We start from the raw sequence: 12,340 nt of genomic DNA on the forward strand, positions 1-12,340 counted from the left end.
ACAAATTCATTGAATTATTTGTAAAATTACACACAGAACACTAATTCACTGATTTTCAAAAGACAACACATACTAAAAAATACAAACAACACAGCAAAGTACAAACCAATAAATGGAAGCATATAAAATTTGAAATTATTGGCATGAAGTATTTAACTTGAACCTTTATAATTCAGTTTCATTTTCATAATCTTGCCAAAAAATAATCAGGCAATAGAGGGACTTGTATCAAAATGAAATGTTTAAAAGCAAAATTACTTTTTAATAAAAAAAATTGTAAATAGAAATTTATGCAGAGCGACCGCAGGAAGCAGCAGGTGATACACTTGCCATGGCATAGCAAGTCAACCTTATACTTTTATAACAGTTAAATGTCAAATTGGACGGCTGTTTAAATGATGAAGCTTGAGAATTCCGATCTCGGAGAGAGGAAGTTCCAAATCGAGGATAAATTGGAAAAAGTATTGATAATTTACCAAAAATAAATTGTGTTGTTAGATTAATTAAATGTAAAACGTTCAATTAAGACAATTATAAATGCTTATCATTATCAAGATTAAACATGAAATCACTGGACATTCCAGAAAAATGGTGGAAAGGATTTATTTGTTTGATTTATTTTTGTTTTCCAGGAGCTTAACAAGCTCAAAGTTATAAGGGAGAATGTAGCGAAGAGCAATCAGATAACGACTGGTATGGTCAACATCTTGTCTTCGTTCGAGCATCGTCTCGCCAGGCTCGAAGAGACCATACTGCCTGTCTACAACGAAACTGAAAACCTTCAGAGGAGGCAACAAAGTATTTTCCCTCGATAAATCAAACAAACGTCCCACTACACGTGTTATTTTTTCAGACATCGAAAAGGCCCTAACTTCGCTTGATAACGTCATCAGCTATTACAGCATCGCTGAAGAGGTCGATGGCACCGTCCGAGCCGGCCCAGGATCGTCGACTCTCGACGACTACATCAACGTCTTGAACAAAGTCAAACAGGCGTTGAACTATTTCGAAAAGAATAATCCTCAGAGTGTGGAACTTGAGAATGTGGTAAGATTCCTGTTTATGTACATGTTAGTGTCGGTCTGATTTTAAAATTAAATTTAGTAGCTCATTCACTATGCACTCATTCATACCAAATTACACACTCATCAACTCTCATTCACTGATTTTAGGTAACACACCAAATTATTCACTCACTGGCTCTCATTCACAAACATCAAGTTAGTTTACCACCGTCTCTCATTAACAAACATACCAAATTTGACACTTTTTAGCTCTCATTCACTTACTTTAGCAAACCGGGCCTATTAATCAAGTTTCTTGATGAAATAGGACTCACAGATATGCTTTAGGCAGAGCACGGGGGGATACAATAGCTCTTAAAGGACACAGTATACTATACCCTGAAATTACATTTACATCTTCATCTACTTTAGCAAACATACCAAATGTCTCACTCATTGGCTCTCATTCACAAACAACAATTTCGTTAATTGCTGACAAATGATCAAACCCAAATCTACTTTCTATCTTAATGCTCTTTTTATCTTGACTTTACATATTTAAATTTTTAATATTTTGTTATTGATTTTCTGTTTGTTTTAGTCATCTTGTTTCAATATTGGAATAGATTTATTATGCAGGGAGTTCAGAGAGACGCTACTTAAGCACAGCCGTTCAATACCTCCCATTACTTTAATCGACCTTGTTACTACTGATGATGGTAAATTTCAATGTTTGTTTGTTTTAGTGTGTCTTAATAAATACAATTGCTTTTTCAGTGAGCGGTGATGACATTTCTGTCGGGAGTTTCGGGGGCATGAGTGAAAGTGTCACAGCAGACCTGGCGACAATGTGCTCCTGGCTTTTGGCGCAAGGGAACCAGCAAGTGCTCGAAATTTACCACAGAGCCAGAAGTGACTCGATGCTCAAATCGGTCAAGCACCTTGTCGACCAGGAGAAGTCGAACAGCGGCCACCATTCTCCCAGCATGGTTCGTATTTGATCAATTCATCAATTAGAAATATTTCACTTTTTGTTGTTTTTTCAGAGGCCGAAGTTTCAAAGCAGGCACGACACATCAGGTAGAAGTGCTTCGAAAAGGCTGCAAGCCGTTTTGGAAAAAAAAGCAAACAAAATGCTTCTGAAAGCGTCGCAGACTTTGGAAAGCTCGACTGGACTGACACTCGGAAGCCGCAGGTCTGGTGGATTCAATTTCGGTAAGAAAAATCATTAAAACTAAATAGTAAAAATTGCTTCTGTATTTTTATTGTTTTTGCATTTTTTAAGAAAATCGAGAAGATATTGTTGATGAACAGGAAATGGAATCATATCTGATGTGCGTCATTGCCGTTCAGAAGCTGATGTCTCTGGAAAGAAACCTTATGGGAAATATCGTCCCAGCGTCTCATCACCACAAAGTTTTCCAGTCAATCATCCAAGAATCTCTCGATACTATCGTCCACGATGGAGAAGTTAGTTTTTTAAATAAATTAAAAATTGTAATTATTTGATATTTGGGTTTTGTTGAATAGAATATAGCTTCAAGAGCGAAAAGAAGCATAGGAAGGCATGAATTCGGTTCGATTCTCATGATCCTGGCGATACTTAAGAATCTCGCAGCTATAAAGCCTGAATTTGAAAAAGCGGTCGAAGGATGCGATTACAATATAAGATCTCAGTTCAATTCAATCCTCAACACCCTTCACACTACAGTAAGTGAATTTTTTATTTTCGTAATTTAAATTTGTTTATATAATGAAATATTTGTTGTATTAAAGGTTGCAAAAGGATTGGAAGAGGTTGTAGAAAGCCTCAGAAATGATTCATCATCAGGCCTACCAAAAGACGGCACAGTGGCCGAACTTACGAGCAACATGCTCGTCCTACTGTGCAATCTTGCTGATTATAAAGAAACGATTGAAACTGTTTTGTCTAAGCCTCATGGATCATCTCAAAATCATCTTGCTGTTTATATTAGTAATATTCTTATTTTAGTTATTTTTTTGGTTGTAAAATTATGACTTTTTGTTTTTTAGAAAAAGTTTTATCCCAGTTGAATTGTACGCTGATAAGCAAAAGTGAGGGGTACAGTGAACCAGGGGTTAAAGCGATTTTCCGCCTCAACAACTGTCATCACGTTTTAAAAGCGCTTCAGCGATCTTCGCTTTTGGCCCTTGTCACAATATGCGAACCTGATTGCGAACAGACGTACCTCGACATGATAACAGCACATAAAAAGGCGTACCAGCTAAGGTATCAAAATTTTATATATACAAATATAAAAAAAAAAATTTTTGTTAATATTTTTATTTGAAGTTGGAACAAAGTTTTGAGTTACATCGTCCCCATCGATGATGGTGTCATAACATCTGGACGCATGAAAGACAAGGACAGGGGCATCATCAAAGAGCGTTTCGCAGGTTTCAACAAAGAAGTTGAGGAGATATCGAAACTACAAAGGACCTATTCCATACCGGATGTCGAACTCAGGGAAAGTTTGAAGCGAGACAATAAAGAATACATCCTTCCAAAATACAACGCATTTTACGACAAGTAAATATTTAAAAAAAATATTTTATTAACGATTGTAACTGTAATTTTTTTTAAGGTTTTCAAACGTACCTTTTACAAAAAACCCAGAAAAGTACGTCAAATACACACCGGACCAAGTGGCGTCATTGATTGACCGTTTCTTTGATTTAGCAGCTTAAAGGGAAAATTTTCATACTCAAATAAAGGCAATAAGTATTATTTTAATATAAGTATCAAATAGCAAGCAATATTTATAATTATTTATGATTTATAAATTATACAATTATTATATTCTGTAATTTAACTGTGTAAATATAGTTTATTTTCTTAAACACTTACGATTTTGTTATTTATTAATACAAAATATAATTCTTTATAATAACAGTAAATAGAAAACAATAATTTTTTTTTGCTTTACAACCAAATGGACTGGCCAGCATCAATCTACAGCTTTAACTAAATTCCATTTATTCACAGATTATCATTAAATTATGACAATAGGAATTGTTAATTCATTTATATTATTATTATTTTTTATTCTTTAATAATTTTGTAATGTTTGTCCATAGTTAGTTCGACAAGTTAAAGTCTGTGTTCCATGTTTCCTATAGATCACTATTCCTTGCTGGATTTCAGTATTAAATTAAATATTTTGCGATAATTCTTATTATTATGATGTCATCTGCAAACTCTTTTAGTCAGCCCATTATGTAGGAAGTTGTCCATTATGAGTAGCCATAAGAGAAAAGTTTTTTTTTCCAATTAAATCCAAGAAAATGCGGGTCTCCTGGCCCTTACATTTTCCCACCCATCAGGTCAATTGTGGGTTCATTTCCTCACTGTTGGTCTTAAGGTCCAACTCCAGGCTGTTCCTGGGGTGGATGTTTGTCGGGTCGCCTTTGGTCTCTCTCGAGAAGGGCTTTTAAGGACAGGGTAAGGAGCATCTTGGGAAGCTGTTGTATCTCCAATGACGTCTTGATTGTACCTTGCTCCATAGTGCTTCTGGTATGCTGCTGTGAGGGTCTCTTGTAACACACTTTCCCGTCTGCCTCCTGGTCTAGGACATGATGTGACTTATAAGTCACAGCAACATCCAGGACAGTTATCGTCCTTGTCCGCTACATCCAGCTTGGATCTTATACTCCGAACTGCATATACTTCATCATGACTGTGATTCTCCGAGCAGGTAGAGAGTGGATGAGAGAGTGATCTACCCTTCTCACCACCACCCTAGTACCCAAAGAATTCCTCCTTATTTTTATAGGACATTGATAAACTGCGACTGATGGAAGAAGCTTGCATCAGAGAGCCAATGGTTGCCCACCCTATCGCCATCAAAGACCTTTACTCCATGTCCAGTGGCACCAAGATCCGTCTAAACATTCAACTCCCCCAAATGAAGCTTGTTAGACAGCTTAATAAGCCTCTGAATTACCTGGTTGGATGACTATAACTGCTTTCCACATTTTTGCATAAAGCCAGCCTTTAGTGTTGCCTACAAGTGACCGTAAGTGAGGAGTTAATCTTATATAAATTAATTACTAGCCACTACCTGATTTCAGAACACACTGATTAATACATTTTTCACAAATCTAATTTATTAATTATAATGTAATAATAATTTATTGATCTTTTGGTTTTTCATAATTTTTGTGAGAAAGGCTTTGAAATAATGGCGCCCCTCCCAGATTTCAGTGAAAGGGATGTCGTCATTGATGTAGGTAGACTCTGCGTTCATTTTATATTTTATGTCATATTTTATATTGTTTGGATGTTTTTTGTTTGTGTTTATTAAAAAAAAAATGAAAATATAGTTTTGGGCAATTTAATTTTGTTTCTTGGTATTTGTAGGAATGTCCGTTCCGGATGGAGGTTCGGCTCGGCCATATTTTCTGTTTTGTTTACTTTTTATACCGTGTTCGTGTTGCATTTCGAAAGATTGTGAGAAAAAGAGAGAATTTTCCGTTTTATTTTTCGACGGGGATCAGTCTCCAGTTCGATTTTCTCCGTCCTTTTTTCATCCGTAAGTATGAACCGAGGCCGGGTATTTCCAGAGGCCGGTGTAAAGATTGGAAAATCAGACGATGAGCTGAGCGTCTTTACACGATCTGGACCTTTCCCGTCATTTATAATTTACAACACGGTTTATATTATAAAAAAAAAACCCGCTCTAATCGTGTTTAAACGCAAAATCTTGTTTTTAACTATTGGGGCGCCGTTAAAAAAATGCAAAAGCCAAAAAACAGTCAAAATCCGTATATAGTCGTTCTGTTGTCAGTTTGGTGTAGGTAACAAATTTCAAGGTTATCGAGTCGCATCAAACGAAAGTTTTAATCCTCTTGACACCTGTAATAAAATAATTATTATTATCTATTCTATTTGACTATAGTTTAAAAAAATGTTATAAACACTTATTGATATGTTTCAACAATTCTTAATACCAAAACCTTATCCTATAGTAAAAAAAACAAAAACAAAAAAAAAACGCAGTGTTGTAATTTCATTAAAGTTAAAGCGATTGTCAGCTATTGCAAGGATAATTTTTGAATAATATATTTTACAGTTTATTTTATTGTTTTAACGTTTTTCTTTAAAAATATTGATTAGGATTTATAACCGCCATTTTATGATAAAGGTTGTTGTGGTTAGCAGGTTATGGAGGACTTGGAGGAGATGGGAAACGAAGGTGATGTGTTCACGTTCAGCGATAGTAAGATGAAAGCCGATAAGAGTGGTAAGCAGGATGATCTGTCGGACTATGACACGAGGAGCGAGGACGTTTCGGAGGAGGAGTACGACACAAGGTCCGAGGTGACTTCAAGTTCCAGCTCACCGACTCCGTCGATGAGCAGCAACTCGAGCAGGAAGAACAAGAGGACAAGACACAGACTTGAAAACGAGAGGAAATCGCAGGACAGGAAGGTCACGCCTTTGAGGAAATCCCCTGATAGGAAAAGCAGGAATTACAACTACTCGACAAAGCTGAACTACCTGTTTAGAAATGCTAGGTTTTTCGTCATGAGGAGCAACAACGCCGAGAACATAGCGTTGAGCAAGGCGAAAGGGGTCTGGTCAACGCTTCCAAAAAACGAGGTCAAACTGAACCAAGCAGTCAATGAATGCAGAAATGTTCTTCTGATATTCTCAGTAAAGGAGTCCGGTAGGTTTGCCGGTTTCGCCAGACTGAACGGGCACTCGAGGCGAGACATACCGCCAATATCTTGGGTCCTGCCACCCGGGCTATCTGCAAAAGCATTAGGCAGTGTGTTCAAGGTAGACTGGATCTGCCGTAGAGAGCTGCCTTTCACGTCCACCCTCCACCTCTACAATCCATGGAATGATGGGAAGCCTGTTAAAATAGGCAGAGATGGCCAAGAGATTGAAACACGTGTTGCAAGGGCCCTATGCAGGATGTTTCCCGAAGATGAGAACATCGAATTGACCCCGATTCTACGCAAGTCGAAAGCCTTTGCAAGAAAGTTAAGAGAGAGGGACCTGCAGAAACACAGAGACCATGCGATGAGGAGGAGCCTTGTATACCGAAGGGGATATTCCCGTGGCGTCAGGAAACCCTATCCGAGGGCCCCGTACATGCGCAGCCCGCTTGACTACATGAGAAGCTTCCATCTGCCGCCTCTCCCCTATGGTCCGCCGATGCCAAGCTTCTTACCGCCTTCAGCTTACAACCCGCCGCCGAGGTACTACGAAGGCCCACCCATCCCAGTGGAATATTACGACAGCCACAAACGCCAGTATGACAGGAGCGTCGAGGAGTTCTTGTGGAGGAACGACAGGAGGGATCGACTCGACAGGAGAGAAAGGCGTTATCGAGATAGAAGATAGTGGTTGTGATGTTATGAAAGCTATAAATTAAAAAAAAAAACTTTTCTATTAATGTTCCTCATTTACAAAAAGAAAAAATATTAAAGAAAAAAAATCATTAATTTGTATATAGTGTCAGTCAATTGTCAAGATATATCTTGTTTTTTTGAAGTTCTGATTTCAAGATCTCTTCATAGCTCTGCAAATGCGGAAAAAATAACCATGGACTTTATTTTCAACAACCTCGTCCTCTTTTTTTTACAAATATTATTTCTATTTTATGTCACAATCTCTTGAAAGACTTTTTCTAAGGTTAAAAAAAAGGACAGTGTGTCTGTGTGTGAGTTCTCGTGGTAATGGATATTCAATCTTTATTTATTTTGTATGCACAGGACACTTGGAAAGACGAGTGTCAACGGGTCGTCTGCCCGACCGGCTTTCGACTTCTAAAGGACTTCCAAGCAATTTCAAAGCGCCATCGGCTTTTAATTTGTCTCATCTGACGGCTTTAGAAACTATTTCCTTCCTACAGTCCTCAATTCCTAAAAAAATTTAACTGTTTAATTGTACTTGCAAAAAAATCATGTTACATACTTTTAACTGCCTGAAAAAGTAATCATACACTTTTATTGACAATTAATTACTAATTTAATTATTTTAAATATCTTAAATTTAATTAATTGTCGACTATAATAATTTTTATACTTATTTTGTAACTTTTCCTCTTTTGCATTGTGCACATGTGTATATTTCCTCTTCCGACCAAGCCGTCCTTGTAAAAGCCGTGGATCAATTATGGGCCGACGGGTCTTGTTGTGAACTGTGATAAGTGAACTTCTATCTTGTTGTTTCTCTCCTTTGGCTAGTGGTGGACATTTACTTGGGGGGAAAAAAGACATTTTTTCATCCCCCCAAAGGGCATAAGCAAAATATTTTTTCTTGAGTTTGATGTCAAAGTAGAAAAAAAAAGATTGCATTAAACTCAAAAATCAAAAGAAAAAAAGTATATTGCTTAAAGTCCGAACAAACAAAATTTGACTTTTATGTAAGAAACGTTAAAACAGAATTGCAGGTTTTTACCAAAGGACAAAACAAAAAATTATTTGGTCTTTATGATAAAAATGAATTTTTATTAAACAGGATAATCAAAAGGTGAGTGACAGGAGAGAATAAAAAATAAAATGCATAAATTAAAAACCCAGATGAAGTGAGAATGGAAAATAATCGCACAAATGGATCTACTAAGTGGGTGAGTTTTTCTTATTACTATATTTTAACCCTTATTAGAACTTACAAATAACACGCACAAAATTAACTGAAAATATATACAAAACATAAAGATATACCACAAAATATCCACAAATGTGTTTTTAAATTGAATACATTCATTATATACACACAGATATGCATACAGTTAGTATGAAATATGTACACATAATCTTATTAGCTATTTATACAGTAATCCCTTAAAATTTGTGGGTGTTTGGGTATAGAAAATTTCCGTGAATGTTGTCTATTTTCCTATGCTATCAGGAGGGTTACGTTCTATGATGCCAAAAATTGAGATATAATTTAGAATTAAAAACAAAACAAAAAACAATTTATTCAAAATAAACTTAATTGAAGACATTACAGTGTTTGAACATGTTAATTGTTTTCATTGTTTGTATTTTTTAATGTGCAAGGAAAAAAATAACTTAATTGTATGCTGTTTCGCTGAATAATTAATTTCTTTAAGAATTTCCACATAAGGATTTGGAGATGTGGTCTGGTGTGATGTAGGTTTTAGAAAAACATTTTCTTTATCGTGCCCATGTTTCGATCTTTATAAACATTGTTTAAATTATACAACATTGAATTTATGCAATGATGATTTATACAATATCTCACTAGCACTCTCAACACGACACACAACAATGACACAATTACGCAGAAAACAAACACTTTGAGTGAGTACAAATACTTTCATTGACTCTAATTCATTTTTTCACAACCTACATGTATTTGTATAGTTGAAACAATGTTTATAAATCCCAGGCCTTGAAGATAATCTCAGAAAAAGAAAGAAACGTTGGCACGATAAAGAAAATGTTTTTCTAAACCTACGACATATCAGAACGCATCTCACAATCTCCAAATAATCCCTTTTTAACTTAAAACTTCGATTTAAAGATGGGTCGAAATAAATTGCTTTTTTAATAAGTTGGTCCCTCAACGTTAAAATTTTACTGAGCTGTTTTGAAGAAAAGCTTTGGCCTGCATAAAAAATTAAAAAATTAACGACCAAAATTTTTATTCTTTCACCAAGGGTCAGGACAGTTTTTTTTTCTGTTTTGGAAGAGGAGGCATTTTGCGACATGACCAATGAGAGAATAAAACTAACTGAGACGAAAGAAGGCAAAAGTTTTCTGAGAATCAATGGCTCCAGCCTCCAATCCATTTTTTAAAGAATTATTTTCGATACGGAAATAAAATTGTTTACGCAACTGTTTTTTCTCTGCGAATAAAGAAATTGGACTTACTCCCCTTTTTTTCATATGTGAATAGTGAAAACCGCAATGTCAAAACCACGAGTGTTAAGGGATTACTGTGCTTTAATTTTCCAACACTTGAAAATTTTAAGAATTACAATTTACACTGCCTTATATCAATCGAATAGGCTAAACCAGCAACGCGTATCTGTATTGCATAAGTGTTGGCCCTCTAGCGCCGTCCAGTTTTTTGTCTTTTTTTTCTCGAGGGTATTTCAGCTATGAGGTTAAATTAAACCCTCGGGGTTCTGGTGTTTAAAAAAAGCCCATTTGTAATTCAGGCCCGCAGGATTCGAACCAGGGTCTTTTACTTTATTTTCCAACTTTAAAAAACAGTGTTTTATGAGACTAATCTGCAAAAGTTTAAAAACAATCCATTTATGTTTGGAATGGTTCATTTCAATTAATTATTCTTTTTATGTAAGATCTTGGTTGAGATGAAAAAGTTAGTGTCTCGAGTGGGATTTGAACCCACAACCTTCGGCTCGTAGCTTTGCTCACCACATGAGCTATCCTAATTTTCCTTCTTTTTGCAATTTTACAAATGTTGTGTAGTCAGGATTCGAATCTCAGTGACTTATGAAGCGGCACAGGGAGCTGTTAGTGAAGTGATACTTATTTACTTATTAAATATTAATCCATTTATGTTTAGTGGTCTAATTGACCAAATTGATTATTTCAATTAAGTATTCTTTTTGAAAAAGTTGGTGTTATCTACCAAGACCTTACATAAAAAGAATAATTTAAAAATTCTGTTGAAACGCAACATAGTAAATACAAATATTTAATTTTTTTCTCTCTTCAGGGTCACTGGTGACCAAACTTCCCTTTCTTTTTACTTCTAAAACCTCTATTGTGTATATGATCCTTATTTATTAACAAGCCCAGAAAAGCATATTCACTTAAGGTATTTAAGTGCTTTTTGGTGTTCTTTTTTTATTTCTCTTGATGTTAGTATTGCTGTTCGAAAGTTGCTGTATGATTTTTAGGCTTTGTGGTCACACTGTGTTCATAAGTCTGCTTTTTCGTGAGAGTGTTTCTGCTTGTTTGCCCATTTTCGAGTGTAATTCAATTTACAATGGTTAGTATAAAAGCCCCTTATTTTCCTAATTATTGCCTGCTGAGTGGGAGGTAGATTTTGACTTGCCTAGTTGAATTGTTGAGGTCATTTTTTTTCTCCGTCTATTTGTTCAGTTCCGCATGCTTTAGTTTGTTTGCACTTTTGTATGCCATCCGTGCGCCATTCCCAATCTGTAATTCCTTAAATTGATCTTGTGACTGTTCTAAGGTTTTTGACCACTGTACTAGTACTCCAGAGATCTAACCGTTGCTGTTTATAGCCAGTAGGCTTTTTTTTTCTTTTTTTCTTCAATTTATACTGCATGAATACAAAATCTTTGGCCTTTGCTGATGTTTACATGTTTGTACACGTATGTATTTTATAAATGAGGGTAGTTTCAAAAAAGCCCAGAAACCGCACCATGATAATACAGACAAACAGTTCTAAAAATGAAAAAACCTAAATTTAAAAAATATGTATAGATTTATGCTATGCGAGATTGACACACGGACACTTACTTTCAGATCAAAGCCCATGTATTTGTCTGGCATTTAGAGAAAAATTGTTTTGATGTGTCCCACTTAATTGACGGGCACCATTCCTTGGCTGTATATAGTGAGCGTATAGGAATGCCAGCAAATATGACAATTGTGCACGGCAGCGAGTATTTGTGTCCCCTGTTCCGATTTTTGGAGGAAACAGGGCTGTTTTAATGTATATAGTACTGATATATGTATTATTTTGTGGCGTCTAGTGTTTTGATAGTGATTGTATTTATGACCATGAATGTGTAGTGTGAAAAGGCCGATGGTGGAATATTGAGTACCCAATCGACCTCAATTAGAAAAATTAATAACAATTAGGTTAGTTATATAATTGGTGTAAAGGATGATGGAGGAATATCATGTACTCCACCACCTTAACTGATTGAATATGGTTTCCCCATTAGTGATTTCTAAAGGAGTGTGGGAATGTGGTGAAACGTGTATGTATGTAACCATACATTGTATTTTTCTTATTGAAAAAAATCCTGAAATATATGTACATAAGTTCTTAGATAACAGGGATGATAGGCATACACGGTATAGAAGTTGCCTGATTGGTACGCAGCTAGAAGAAAATGCTTCAAAGCCTGAAATTAGAAGTTTTTCCTAATATCCGCTATGATAACGATACCCCTGCAGATAGCGAGAGTCTACCGTCCTGAGCAATCATGATGAATGCTTGTAACAAAGAAAAAAAAATGGAAAACAAAATTTTTGTTATTAGAAATGATAGATAAATAGTGGAGTGAGTTAGTTGGAGTTAAAAAGATTAAAATTCTTGTTATTCCATAGAAAGAGAGAGGGACTCTCAATCACATATATACATAAGTGTAAAAAAAGAAAAGAAA

The 12,340-nt window shown here is 35.6% G+C and overlaps 2 protein-coding genes across 3 annotated transcripts; both read left to right on the forward strand.

Moving 5' to 3' along the window:
* Nucleotides 1-348: 348 nt before the first annotated feature.
* Nucleotides 349-3,872, forward strand: LOC106666048 (exocyst complex component 7). The gene is made up of 12 exons (XM_014392929.2): nucleotides 349-461; nucleotides 633-798; nucleotides 854-1,047; nucleotides 1,606-1,723; nucleotides 1,782-1,993; nucleotides 2,051-2,219; nucleotides 2,290-2,474; nucleotides 2,535-2,714; nucleotides 2,781-2,979; nucleotides 3,039-3,255; nucleotides 3,319-3,555; nucleotides 3,611-3,872. Exons 1-12 carry the CDS (start codon nucleotides 396-398, stop codon nucleotides 3,711-3,713), a joined length of 2,046 nt encoding a protein of 681 aa, XP_014248415.1. The 5' UTR covers nucleotides 349-395; the 3' UTR covers nucleotides 3,714-3,872.
* Nucleotides 3,873-5,402: 1,530 nt separating this feature from the next.
* LOC106665967 (YTH domain-containing protein 1) lies at nucleotides 5,403-7,577 on the forward strand. Of its 2 annotated transcripts, none has more exons than XM_014392800.2 (2): nucleotides 5,403-5,557; nucleotides 6,184-7,577. In XM_014392800.2, exon 2 carries the CDS (start codon nucleotides 6,190-6,192, stop codon nucleotides 7,375-7,377), a length of 1,188 nt encoding a protein of 395 aa, XP_014248286.1. In that variant the 5' UTR covers nucleotides 5,403-5,557; nucleotides 6,184-6,189; the 3' UTR covers nucleotides 7,378-7,577. The 2 variants fall into 2 exon arrangements, with proteins under 2 accessions (XP_014248286.1, XP_014248285.1); XM_014392799.2 differs by having other exon boundaries at nucleotides 5,404-5,557; nucleotides 6,187-7,577.
* Nucleotides 7,578-12,340: the final 4,763 nt, after the last annotated feature.

Source organism: Cimex lectularius, unplaced genomic scaffold, assembly GCF_000648675.2.
Source record: "Cimex lectularius strain Harlan isolate CLEC.00 unplaced genomic scaffold, Clec_2.1 scaffold338, whole genome shotgun sequence".
In the NCBI taxonomy this organism is placed as follows: Eukaryota; Metazoa; Arthropoda; class Insecta; order Hemiptera; family Cimicidae; genus Cimex; species Cimex lectularius.

Excerpts from the sequence above, each read along its gene's own strand:
- LOC106666048 (XM_014392929.2), top strand. The coding sequence starts at position 396 with ATGATGAAGCTTGAGAATTCCGATCTCGGAGAGAGGAAGTTCCAAATC. Across the intron at positions 462-632 it reads TCGAGGATAAATTGGAAAAA|GAGCTTAACAAGCTCAAAGT; the intron begins GTATTGATAATT and ends TTTGTTTTCCAG. Across the intron at positions 2,715-2,780 it reads TCAACACCCTTCACACTACA|GTTGCAAAAGGATTGGAAGA; the intron begins GTAAGTGAATTT and ends GTTGTATTAAAG.
- LOC106665967 (XM_014392800.2), top strand. The coding sequence starts at position 6,190 with ATGGAGGACTTGGAGGAGATGGGAAACGAAGGTGATGTGTTCACGTTC.